This window comes from Callithrix jacchus, chromosome 15, assembly GCF_049354715.1.
Source record: "Callithrix jacchus isolate 240 chromosome 15, calJac240_pri, whole genome shotgun sequence".
In the NCBI taxonomy this organism is placed as follows: domain Eukaryota; kingdom Metazoa; phylum Chordata; class Mammalia; order Primates; family Cebidae; genus Callithrix; species Callithrix jacchus.
In genome coordinates this window covers 27,620,629-27,633,235 of record NC_133516.1, presented here as the reverse complement: position 1 = coordinate 27,633,235, position 12,607 = coordinate 27,620,629, and the positions used below count along the sequence as shown (strand labels likewise).

The following is a 12,607-nucleotide window of genomic DNA, read 5'->3' as shown; positions in this document are numbered from 1 at the left end:
TTTTTGAGACAGAGTTTCACTCTTGTCACCAGAATGAAGTGCAATGGCGCTATCTCACCTCACTGTAACCTCTGCCTCCCAGGTTCAAGCGATTCTCCTACCTCAGTCTCCTGAGTAGCTGGGATTACGGGCACCCATCACAGTGCCCTACTAATTTTTGTATTTTTGCTGGAGATATGGTTTCACCATGTTGGCCAGTCTGGTCTTGAACTCCTGACCTCAGGTGATCTGCCTGCCTCGGCCTCCCAATGTGCTGGGATTATAGGCATGAGCCACCATGCCTGGCTTACTTGAACTATTTTAAAAACAACATTCAAGAAGACCCTCCTCCATTATCCTACCACAAGAGCTAACACATTTTCTCTCCGTTCCCCTAGTTGTATTTATGCACACATATTTACCTAACTATAACAAATGTGTGAGCCTTTTCCTATTATCTTTGCAACCAAAATGTGATATTTTAATCATTATTACTGCTTGCCTCCAGCCCACCCAGCTGTGGTGTCAGCACACCTCAGTCCTATGGTTCATCTCTACACAATGTTCCAGACTCCACCGAAGCAGATGCCTGCTGAGTCGCCTCCTCCCTCTGCTCTGGCCCCTCCCCTGCTTAGCCAAGGAATCGGAGCCTCACTGTATGCCAAGTCCTGACTGAGCTTCCCATCATACCTCCTAATATTCCCACTTTACAGATGGAGAAACTGGGGATCAGGGAGGGGAAGGCACTCCTGGCTCAGACTGGCCAGAAAGGGCCACTCCAGCATCCAGGGACCTCTGTGGTCCCTCCCCCAAGCCCACAAGTAGGGCCCCAAGGCTTCACCTGTGCTGAATTGCAGTTTCAGTTCGTGGTAGAATTGTAAGGGATGGTTCAGTGCCAGCCGCAGGTGAAACACCTGCCCTCGCCGGAACACAGGACTGCTCATTTGGAACTCCCTCGTGTGGTGAGAAACGGCATTATCCTGCTTCAAGAAGTCAACATGGAGAACCTGCAGCTCTGTCAGCAACACAACACGTGGGGAAAGAGCACAGAGAATGTTTATTCCCTGATCACCTTCTTCTCCTGCCTTTAAAATCTGACAGTGTGTGGAGGCGGAGCCAGGCTTTCAAGTCGGGCATCCCTGCTCCACCTCTGGCTGGCTATGAATCTGTCTGAGACTCAGTTTCCTCACCTGTAAGATGGGTGTGCACGTACCTACCTTGTGGGGTTACATGGGGGATGAGCTGAGAGCAGTGCACTCAAGTGCTCAGTCATGTAACCCCGAAAGGTAGGAAGGTACACGCCCATCTTACAGGTAAGGAAACTGAGTCTCAGACAGAGTGAGTCTGTGAGTGGCTGTTAGGCAAGGCCCCCTCCCCAACTACCCCTCTCTGCAGACATGGCCTCAGGACAAAGCTGGAGCCAGGGTGCTCTCTGTCAATCAACACAGAAGCTGGAGGAAAAGAGGGGATTGGGCAAACTGAGGAGGGAACAGATGACCCCTGGGGTTGCTCCCCTTCCTGTTCAGCCCAGACTCCCATCCGCTTTCAATCAGACACCATCCCAAGGCGAGAGTTCACATCCTGAAGGAAGGGTGGGGTGCAAAGTAGCTGGGGTGAAGCCTTTTGATCCAAATAGAGGAAGAAGGACCAAGGAGTTCCCATGATCCAAGGCCAAGACCACTTGCATTATAAATGGGACTTTTAAGGCCGGACGCAGTGGCTCACTCACTCCTGTACTCCAGCACTTTGGGAGGCTGATGGGGGCGGATCACCTGAGGTCAGGAGCCAAGATTGAGCCAATGCACTCCAGACTGGGTGACAGAGTGAGACTCCGTTCCCCCACCCCGGAAAGAAAAGGGGGGATGTTTTTCTTCAATGCTAAAGTGAAAAGTACATCTGGTAAAAGAAACGCTATCCACATGCATAATACATGTAAGAAATACCCCATGTATTTCTTACCATGTGTCTGTTATAATGACATTTCTTTGTGTTACCTCAGCTTGGAACCCAAACCCCTCCCCTTTATCTAAAATTCAAACTATTCCCAGGCTCATGAGTCATGAAGGGAAATGTGTTTTGACTGCATGTTGAAACCACCTGGGGGGTATAAAACTGTATATGTTGGGAGGGAAGTATGCGCGCTCCACACAGAGCGCAAGTAAACGGAATCCCGGTGGGGGGTCTCTTCAGCCCTGGGGGGTTGCAGAAGTAGGTAAATACAGCAACTTCGCGGCGTGGCACACTATCTTTGGAAAAACGTGAGTTCAAGCCCTGAGTCCTTGCTGCCCCACAGGGTGGCCTTGGGCTTGTGCCCTGGCACCACCCCTGTCCCCAGTCCCTGTTTTCTCTCTGGAAATGGGTGGAAGACCAAAGAAAATGATGTGCCCCTCTTGGTCACCCCGAGCCGCCTGCCCTGGAACACTGGCCACAGTTGAGGAGGTGACTGAGACCTAGAAATCCAAGTGTTGGAGGTCCTGAGGCCAGCCAGAATTGCTTCAAAATGGAACGAAGGCATTTTCGGACTTACATTCAGAGCCGATTCATCAGCATGAGCATGTGGACGAGCCCACGGAGACTCGTGGACCTGGCGGGGCAGAGCCTGCTGAAGAATGAGGCCCTGGCCATCGCTGCCCTGGAGTTGCTCCCCAGGGAGCTCTTCCCGCCGCTCTTCACGGCAGCCTTTGACGGGAGACACAACCAGACCCTGAAGGCCATGGTGCAGGCCTAGCCCTTCACCTGCCTCCCTCTGGGAGTGCTGATGAAGGGACAGCAGCTTCACGTGGAGACCTTCAAAGCTGTGCTTGATGGAGTTGATGTGCTGCTTGCCCAGGAGGTTCGCCCCAGGAGGTGGACACTCAAAGTGCTGGATTTACGAAAGAATTCTCATCAAGACTTCTGGACCGTGTGGTCTGGAAAAAGGGTCAGTCTGTGCTCATTTCCAGAGCCAGAAGCAGCTCAGCCCATGAGAAAGAAGCGAAAAGTAGATGGTTCGAGCACAGAGGCAGGGCAGCGCTTTATTCCAATAGAGGCTCTCGTAGACCTGTCCCTCAAGGAAGGTGCCTATGATGAATTGTTCATCCACCTGATTGAGATAGTGAGGAGAAAGAAAGACGTACTACACCTGTGCTGTAAGAAGCTGAAGATTTTTGCAATGTCTGTGCAGAATATCAAGATGATCCTGAAAATGGTGCAGCTGGACTCTATTGAAGATTTGGAAGTGACTTGCACCTGGAAACTACCCACCTCGGCGAAATTTTCTCCTCACCTGAGCCAGATGAGTAATCTGCGTAGACTGCTCCTCGCCCACAACCATCCGTCTTCCTTCATTTCCCCGGAGAAGGAGGAGCAGTTTATCGCCCAGTTCATCTCTCAGTTCCTCAATCTCCACTGCCTTGAGGAGCTCTATGTGGACTCTTTATTTTTCCTCAGAGGCCACCTGGATCAGTTGCTCAGATGCATGATGAACCCGTTGGAAACCCTCTCGATAACTAACTGCTGGCTTTCAGAAGAAGATGTGACACATCTGTCCCAGAGCCCCAACATCAGTCAGCTGAGTGTCCTGAGTCTAAGTGGGGTCATGCTGACCGAGATAAATCCCGAGCTCCTCCAAGCTCTGCTAGAGAGAACCTCCGCCACCCTCCAGGACCTGGACTTAGATGAGTGTGGAATCGTGGATACTCAGCTCCTTGTTCTTCTGCCTTCCCTGAGCCACTGCTCCCAGCTTACCACCTTCAGCTTCTGCGGGAATCCCATCTCCATGTCTGTCCTGGAGAGCCTCGTGCACCACATCATCGGGTTGAATAATCTGAGCCACGTGCTGTATCCTGTCCCCGTGGAGAGCTTTGAGGACATCAATGGCACCCTCGACCTGGGGAGACTTGCCTATCTGCACACCAGGCTTAGGGAGTTGCTATGCGAATTGGGACGGCCTGGCATGGTCTGGCTCAGTGCCACCCCCTGTCCTCACTGTGGGGACAGAACCTTCTATGACCCAGATCCTATCCTGTGCCCCTGTTTCATGCCTGCCTAGCTGGGTGCACATGTCAAATGCTTCATTCTGCATACTTGGACACTGAAGCCCAGGATTCAAGTGCATCTTGAAGCAACACAACAGCCACAGTTTGAGACCAATGTTCAGTGTGAGCGAGGGAAAAAAGGGGAAGTTGGGGGTGGACAGATGTTGACTTGAAGAGTTGATGGAATCTTTGGGGAGATGCATCCTATAGAGTTAGAAATAGAATCTGAATTTCTAAAGGGGGATTCTGGCTTGGAAAGTACATGTGGGAGGTAATCCCTGTGTGGACTGTTGTAAAAAAAAATTTTGGAAATAAAAAGAAGCAGTATGAAGAAAAAAAAAAAAAAAAAAAAAAAAAAAACTGTATATGTTTTCCCCCAGCAAATCTAATACAGTTGATCTGAATGGGGTGGAGCCTCTGTGTTTTCATCGCTTTCCAGGCAATTCCAGGGGGCAGAGGGTGTGGTAAAACACAGACTGCCGGCCCACCGAGTTTCTGATTCAGCACATCTGGGGTGTGGCTGAGAATTCGCCTCTCCAGCAGCTTCCTTGATGACGCTGACACTGCTGGCCCAGGGAGCACACATTGAGAACCCCTAGATTAGGAAGCCCCACTGTGGCCTGTGAGGTAAACTGAAGTGAGATGCAGGGATCTTCCCCTGCTCCCGAGGGCTCACCTACAGAGGAAACTCATCCTCGGCAGAGATCATGGAGGCCAGCCCTGGACACGTGGGCTTTTGTAACTACAAAATGGGTGGAGTGGTCACGCCCATATCAGAGGGCTACCTTGGGGATGTGGCCGGTGATGTGTTTGGAGACAGCACAGCTCATTCTTGCTGGAGTGGCTTTGGGATTGGGGTCTGGACAAGTGTTCTCCAGGAAGGCAAGCCCCAGCAAGTGGCCTTCCTTCTGCACTGCTGCACAGGGCCTGGGAACCTGCTCCCTCCAGCAGAGAGGCCACCTGGCAGACAACCTACCTTCCCAGGTGTCTCCTCTTCTTGGGCTAAAATCTTGGGGTGGGCCCATGGCTAGCTGGAGCATCTTAGCCCATTTGTGCTGCTGTGATGGAACACTGGAGACTGGACCATTTAGAAAGAATAGAAATTTACTTCTGACAGTTCTTGCAAACAACCATTCCAGATGAAAGGTCTGGATTAGCATACGAGATTACTGAAAAAAAGTAAAGTTATGATTGCTGAATGAGACACACAGAAAAAACACATGTCACAACTAATTGTTAAAGGAATTGAACACATCCTGTGTGACCACTGGAGAGGACTCTTGGAAGCACCTGCTAGTTCCCACAGGACCTCACCCCATGTGCCTCTTCCCTTTGCTGATTTTTCTTTGTACCTTTTGCCACAATAAATCACGTACCCCCCACAGTGTCCATATTGCTGCCTGAGGCTACCGCCACCTGCCAGCAGGCACTGCTGGACAGTGTCCTTCCTTGACTGCATGTGGGAGCGCAGCCTCAGCAGAATGCATACCAGTTATGAAAAATTTGAAACATCACCTCTTTCTGTAGAGGTCTGGGATTCCTCCAAACTAAGAAAATAAAATAAACAGTTGTCCTTGGCTCATAGGCATAAATTGACTCCTAGTCACAGTTGTCACTGGTTTAGGGGATAAATGCCAATCCTCTTTGGAGGGATTTATTCCCCACCAAAGTTTTATGGAATTCCCACAGATAAAGTCACACTCAAGATGAGCTTATAGCCCTAAATTTTAAAACAAAAAATCCACTATTTTAGCAGAAACCACACAAGTATTCTTCCAAGAAATCAGATAATATACAGACTATAAAATAATGTATAGAGACTATGGACCAGGTGCAGTGGCTCATGCCTATAATCCCAGCACTTCGGGAGGCTGAGGCAGGAGGATCCCTTGAGCCCAGGAGTTCAAGACCAGTCTGGACAACATAGGGAAACCCTGTCTTTACAAAAAAATTTTTTAGTTAGCTGAGAATGGTGGTGTGCACACGCAGTCCCAGCTACTTAGGAGGCTGAGGCAAGAGTTTCACTTGGGCCTGGGAGGTCAAGGCTGCAGTGAGCCATGTTCACACCACTACACTACAGCCTGGGTGACAGAGTGAGACCTTACTTCAAAAAATAATAAATAAAATATTTAGGCAGGGCGTGGTGGCTCACGCCTGTAATCCCAGCACTTTGGGAGGCCAAGGTGGGCAGATCACGAGGTCAAGAGATTGAGACCATCCTGACCAACAAGGTGAAACCCCATCTCTATTAAAAACACAAAAAAATTAGCCAGGCGTGGTGGCATGCGACTGTGGTCCTAGCTACTTGGGAGGCTGAGGTAGAAGAATCACTTGAACCCAGAAGGCCAAGGTTGCACCACTTCATTGCAGCCTGGTGACAGAGCAAGGCTCTGTCTCAAAAATAAAATAAAATATTTTAAAAAATATATACAGACCATAAAATAGCCAAGTCAAAAAATGGCTAGGAACATAAGAGAAGGAATCAAAACTATGAGAAAGGAATAAGCCACTATTAAGAATGACCAGATAAGTTTTTTAAAACATAACTTTTAAAAATAAAAATGTGGTTCTTGAAATGAAAAAAAGTCATGGTTAAATGGCAAATAGACATAACTGAAAGAGAATCAGTGAACTAGAAAACAGACTGGTAACAAATACCTATAATAAAACCTAGAGAAATATAAATAGAAGTAAATATGAAAAGCAGTTTAGAGACGTGGAGTCTTGGATGAAAAGGTCTAAAGTATAGACTATAGTTGTTCTGGAAGGAGAGAATCAAGACTGGGGAGCAGCAGCAAAGAGGTGGTGGTTGAGAACTTTCCAGAATGAATGAGAGATATGAATCCACTTATTTAGGAATCACAAAGAATCACAAATAGGATAAAGAAAAGGCCAGGTACGGTGGCTCATGCCTGTAATCCCAGCACTTTGGGAGGCTGAGGTAGGTGGATCACCTGAGGCCAAGAGTTCGTGACCAGCCTGGCCAAAATGGTGAAACGCCATCTCTACTAAAAATACAAAAATTACCTGGGTATGGTGGCACGTGCCTGTAGTCCCAGCTACTCAAGAGGCTGAGGTAGGAAAATCACTTGAACCTGAGAGGCGGAGGCTGCAGTGAGCTGAGATCACATCACTGCACTCCAGCCTGGGTGATGGAGTGCAACCTTGTCTCAAAAAAAATAAAAATAAAAGTAATAAATGCCCATTGCAAAAATTAAGTCTCTCTCCCATCCCAGACTTTCAGATCCTTTCTCCAGAGAAAATCACTATAAAGTATCCAAGTATCTTTCCAGTTTTCTCTGCCATAAACTAATACTTTAAACAAACACAAGCTTTCTCAATGCACTATTCTGCACCTTGCTTCTCTCTCCCTTTCTCCCTCTTTCTCTCTCACACACGTATATTGAAGTTTACCTCCTAACCACCCAACTAGATCTTCTTCTTATTTAATTTTTTTTTTTTTTTTTTTTTTTTTTTGGTGACAGTCTCATTCTGTTGCCCAGGCTTGAGTGCAATGGAGTGATCACAGCTCACTGCAGCCTCGACTTTCCTGGCTGAACCAGTCCTCCCACTACGGCCTCCTGATTAGCTGGCACTACAGGCATGCCCCATCACACCCAGCTAATTTTTTCATTTTTCATGAAAACGGGGTCTCCCTATGTTGCCCAGGCTGGTGTCAACCTCGTTATTTTTAGTAGCTACTATCCCTGTGGATGGACGTGTAGATTGTTTAAAATCTTACATGCTACAATGTACTTCCTTGTATGTGCCACCTTGTATGCGTGGCAATATTTGTAAGAGAAATCTTCCAAAGCAGAACTGCTGTGTCACAGGATATGGGCATCTTTATTTCAGAAAATGCTGCCAGAGAGCCTTCTAGTGACTGTACCAGTGACCCTCCTACAAAAAGATGAGAAGATGCCTTTTCAAAGCTCTTTACTATTAAACTTCTAATCTTGGTCAATCTGATAAATGAAAAAATGAAATCTCAGTGCTGCTTTGCTTATTTATTTATTTTTAGAGATGGGGGTTTCTCCATGTTGGTAGGCTGGTCTTGAACTCCTGACCTCAGGTGATCCACCCGTCTCGGCCTCCCAAAGTGCTGGGATTACAGGCATGAGCCACCGTGCCCAGCCCTATATATATATATTTTTTAAGAGACAGAGTCTTGCCCTGTCACCCAGGCTGAAGTGCTGTGGTGCACACATGGCTCACTGCAGTCTTGAACCTGAGTAGCTGGAACTACTGATGCATACCACCATGCCCGGCTAATTTTTATTTTTATTTATTTATTTTTGAGACAAAGTCTCACTCTGTCGCCCAGGCTGGAGTGTAGTGGTACAGTCTCAGGTCATTGCAGCCTCCGCCTTCCAGGTTCAAGCAATTCTCATGCCTCAGTCTCCTGAGTAGCTGGCACTATAGGTGTGCGCCACAATGCCTGGCTTATTTTTGTATTTTTTTAGTAGAGACGGGGTTTCACCATGATAGCCAGGCTTGTCTCTAACTTCTGATCTCAAGTGATCTGCCCACCTTGGCCTCCCAAAGTGCTGAGATTACAGGCATGAGCCACCATGCCCGGCTGCAGCTAATTTTTAATTAGCTCAAGCAATCCTCCCACCTTGGCCTCCCAAATTTTTGGTATTATATGTATGAGCCACTGCACCTGACCTCCCATTTCAGTTTTATTTCATGACCACCCCGTTCCAAGTGAGATTATCTTTTCATATATTACAATTTATATTTCCTTTTCTTCGAACTACCTAATACTGTTCTTTGTCCATGTATATTTTGGGATGTTGGTTATTCTCCTATATATCTGTGAGAGCTCTTTTTATACTACAGAATAGCATTTATTTCTCATATGTGTTGAAAGTACCCTTCACAGTTCCATTACCTCTGACTCTCTAAGTTTCATGTCACATATATTTTAAATTTTTCTGTAGTCAGTTTTACCTTCTTTTCCTTTATGTTTCTAGGTTTTCTATTTTCCTTTGTAACATCTTCTCTACTCCAAGACTATGTTTCATATTGCCTTCATTTTCTTCTAATGCCTTTACAGTTTCATCTTTGACCTTCCTGGGGTTTGTCATGGTGTAAACCAGGAGACAGAGATCTAGCTTTCTAGATCTCTAAATGCTAACCAGTTGTCCTAATACTACAACTTGCGCAATTTCTCATTTCCTCCACTTATATGAAATCCTACCTTTATCCCACACATACCGCCATTTCCTAGGTCCCTATTTGGATGTCCTGACCTCCCAGAGTGGTTTGAAGAAGAAATGAAATAGTATTCATGAAAACATCGTGAAGTCATCACAACTCACTAATGTTGTAAGGTGGCATGTGATGGTTACTTGCAGAAAGGACACCTCAGGAGGTGTCAGCTCCCCCCACCAACACCCCTACACTGGTGGCCATGAGGTGACTGCCTTTGGTGATTTAGATCTTGAGAGTAAAGTCAAAGTGCCCAGCAGGGAGGCAGCGTGCTGCAGCATGAGATGAACACACACCGGGTTTGCATCCCAGCTCTGCCACCCATGGCTGGGACCTCAGGCAAGTCATCAGACCTCCCCAAGGAGCAGGCTGCTCCTCTTTAAAATGACCGTGCGGGTCAGGTGACACTGCCTTTCCTTCAGGTAGTCCTCGGTAATTTACACAGCACTTTCACGGGATTGATGTGACTTTCCCAAAGCCGCAGGGCTATTTAGTGCATGGCAGAGACATGAATCCTCTCTCTCAAATCAGCAGGTGCTTCCCATGACACCACACCACACTTCCTCAGTCCCAAGGACCCTTTACCCTTCAAGGCTGAGTCTAGGTGAGGCATCAGCCATCTAAGGAGGAACTCAAAATTCTGTGGCCTTGGGACTAAAGAGTCTGATCTGATTTCTTTTAAAATGTCACCCTCCAAAAAAGGAGAAGCAGGACACCAGGAGGGTCTGGCTTAGTCCCTTTGCAGAGTTTCAAAGCAGCCATTCCTTAGCTATCAAGCAGCTTCTCAAGCGAGAGAGGAGGCTGCTGAGCAAACCCTGCTGGTAGGTCACAAAGGGCTTGCAGGCTGGGGAGTTGGCAAAGGGTTCAAACCCAGCCTCATTGTTCCCTGGCAGCACCTGGGCTCCCTGAAGTAATACTGGGGGCTCTGGTGCCTGCTCTTGGTGGTGGTAGGGAGCTGCATCCTCATGGGACATAGAGCCTGGCACATGAGCCCCCTCTGCTATTCCCCATTCTGAGAAGCAGTGACACTCTGCAGTAGGGAAATACATCAGGTGACCTTGAGAAAGGACAAGACGCAGAGAGACACACTCTACAAAATAACTGGTCTGTACTCCTCAAAAACGTTGAAGTCATAAAGCTCCAAGAACAACAGACGAACAAGAGGCGCGGCAACAGAACGCAAAGCCCGACACAGGATTTTCTTCTGCTATACATGACATTATTGGGACAACTGGTGAAATCTGCATAAAATCTACGGGTTGGATGACAGTACTGAAATGGTGTTCATGTCCTGGTTTTCATAATTGTATTGGCCACATAAGAGAATGTCCTTGTTTATAGGAAACACACACCGAAGTATTTAACAATGTACTGTCTGCAACTTACACTCGAGTTAAAAAAACAAAACCCTGTTTGTCTATCAACAGTCTGTCTTCATCATCAATGTCATTTATTTGTCCACTGATTGATAAGAAGGATAAAGAAAATGCATTAGTCATTTAGGGAATCTGGATAAAAGATATATAGAAATCCTTCTTATTTTTGCAGACTTTTTGCAAATCTGAAATTATGCCTAAATGAAAAGTTTGTTTTTTGTTTTTTAAAAAAAAGATGAGACAGAGAGGAAGCAGCACAAGGGCCACAAGTTAGAGTGAGAGGGCAATGGCCCCAGGCACCTGGCAGAGGCAAAAGAGTGGTTTAGGGCCAGCCGGCTGGAGGAGCACGCGGAGCTCCATGGAGATCTCACCCACTCACCTTTTGATGCGTCCATCGTCCCTTCAGCTTCTCTCCTGCAATGCCAGGGAAGACTGTTGCTGATACCTGGTGCTTCCACAGCGCTGGTCCACAGGGGGAGAAAATAGCCCTTTTTATGTGATCCTGGGCTAGATGTGACCCTGCTGTGGCTGCCAAGGGGCAGGGTTTGGGAAGGGGATGTTGATTAGAAATAATAAAATCCTGGAGCCTTCCATATCAGACCTAGGAAATCAGGAGCCAACATGAGCTGTTGTAAAAGGGAAAATAAAGAATGGCACCTCCTTGTCTGTTATATGAGCCTGACAATGGGTCACCAAAAGCCAGGACCCTATGACCCCCACCACATGTGGCCTGACATTCTGGTTACCGTCAAGATCAAGTCTAGGAACAGAGGCTAGCTAATCTTTACTGACTGGATGGGTTTCTCCTTGTTCTCTTTTCTTTGAGTTGAAAAAGTAAGAGATGCTTATGAGTTTTTTATTTTACATTTTGAATACATAATGCATCCAGATGGTTCAAAATTGAAATAGTGCCCCCCCGGTCACCTTGATGCATCCTACCACCAGTTTCTTTTAGCTCTTTCCAAAGATGTTGTATGCACTGAGAAGCAAATAATGTATTTCTTTGTTTTATTTACACAAATGAGAGCATATCACTGTGTTGTCCAGACCACTGTGTGGTCTTGAACTCCTAGGCTCAAGGGATCTGCCCACCTTCATCTCCCAAAGTACTGGGATTAGAGCTGTGAGCTACCACGCCTGGCAAGATGCAGCTGTTCCTACTGCACACGGAGAGGTGGCCCAGTCTTTTCAGAGCTGCAGAGAGTCTGTGTGGATGGTCCCTAATGTCTGTAGCTCACCTCCCATCCATAGGCATCTGAGTTGCTTCCAATATCTCCCGATTACAATCAGTGCTGCAGAGTAAGTTGGTACAGAGATCATTTTACCCTAGTGTGAGTATATCTATAGGAGAATCGAATGCCTTGAAGTAGAAATGTTGGGCCAAAGAGCAGAAGCTTTTGTAATTTTGATGGCTATCTGCTCTGCTCTCCACAGGGGCACCTGCGATATTTTTCAATGATGTTATGTCTACTGAAAGGAGCCAGCCTGGCATAGTAGCAGAAATACCAGAGGAGGAGAGGAGACTCCCGACACTGAAACCCCAACACCACAGTAACTTCCTGTGTGTCACTGGGAACACTGTCTTCATTAGCCTCTTACCTGAAAAGCAAGGGGACTGAATAATGATGGCAATGGTCTCTTCCAGACCAAAAGCCCAGGGATGGGCAATCACCTTTGCTGGCTTAAGGTGCACCAGAGAGCGACCACCCTGGTTACTTTGAGTAACAATAATGAAGTCAGAGGGTTTTGCTGTTTTGCAAGCAAGCATCTCAGCACCACATACCTAGATATAATAGAATAAACCAAGCCCTGAAATGCACATGGCATTTACAAAAATCCTTGGCTGGGCTCTGTCTGCAGAGAAGCCCTAGGACCTATGATTACAGGCTCAGGAATGGGGGAAGGATGGTTGCTTTTCTCTATAGTTCCTTTTGCATCCTCAGAATTTAGCACCATGTGCACGAATTACCTATTTAAGAATAAATTTACTACTTAAAGGGAAAAAGCCTCTGAATAAAAGTC

The 12,607-nt window shown here is 46.9% G+C and overlaps 1 protein-coding gene and 1 pseudogene across 2 annotated transcripts in view; one reads left to right on the top strand and one right to left on the bottom strand.

Annotated features, from left to right (window-relative positions):
• Window positions 1–11,049, bottom strand: part of TGM4 (transglutaminase 4) — a 38,003-nt gene extending 26,954 nt beyond the window's left edge. The window contains 2 exon segments of the mRNA XM_078350636.1: window positions 821–994; window positions 10,965–11,049. Coding sequence (XP_078206762.1) covers window positions 821–994; window positions 10,965–10,980 — 190 coding nt within the window. The 5' untranslated portion in view covers window positions 10,981–11,049.
• LOC100406155 (melanoma antigen preferentially expressed in tumors pseudogene) lies at window positions 2,128–4,150 on the top strand (annotated as a pseudogene). Its single transcript, XR_013527258.1, has 2 exons — window positions 2,128–2,237; window positions 2,419–4,150. The product of XR_013527258.1 is annotated as a melanoma antigen preferentially expressed in tumors pseudogene (transcript).
• Window positions 11,050–12,607: the final 1,558 nt, after the last annotated feature.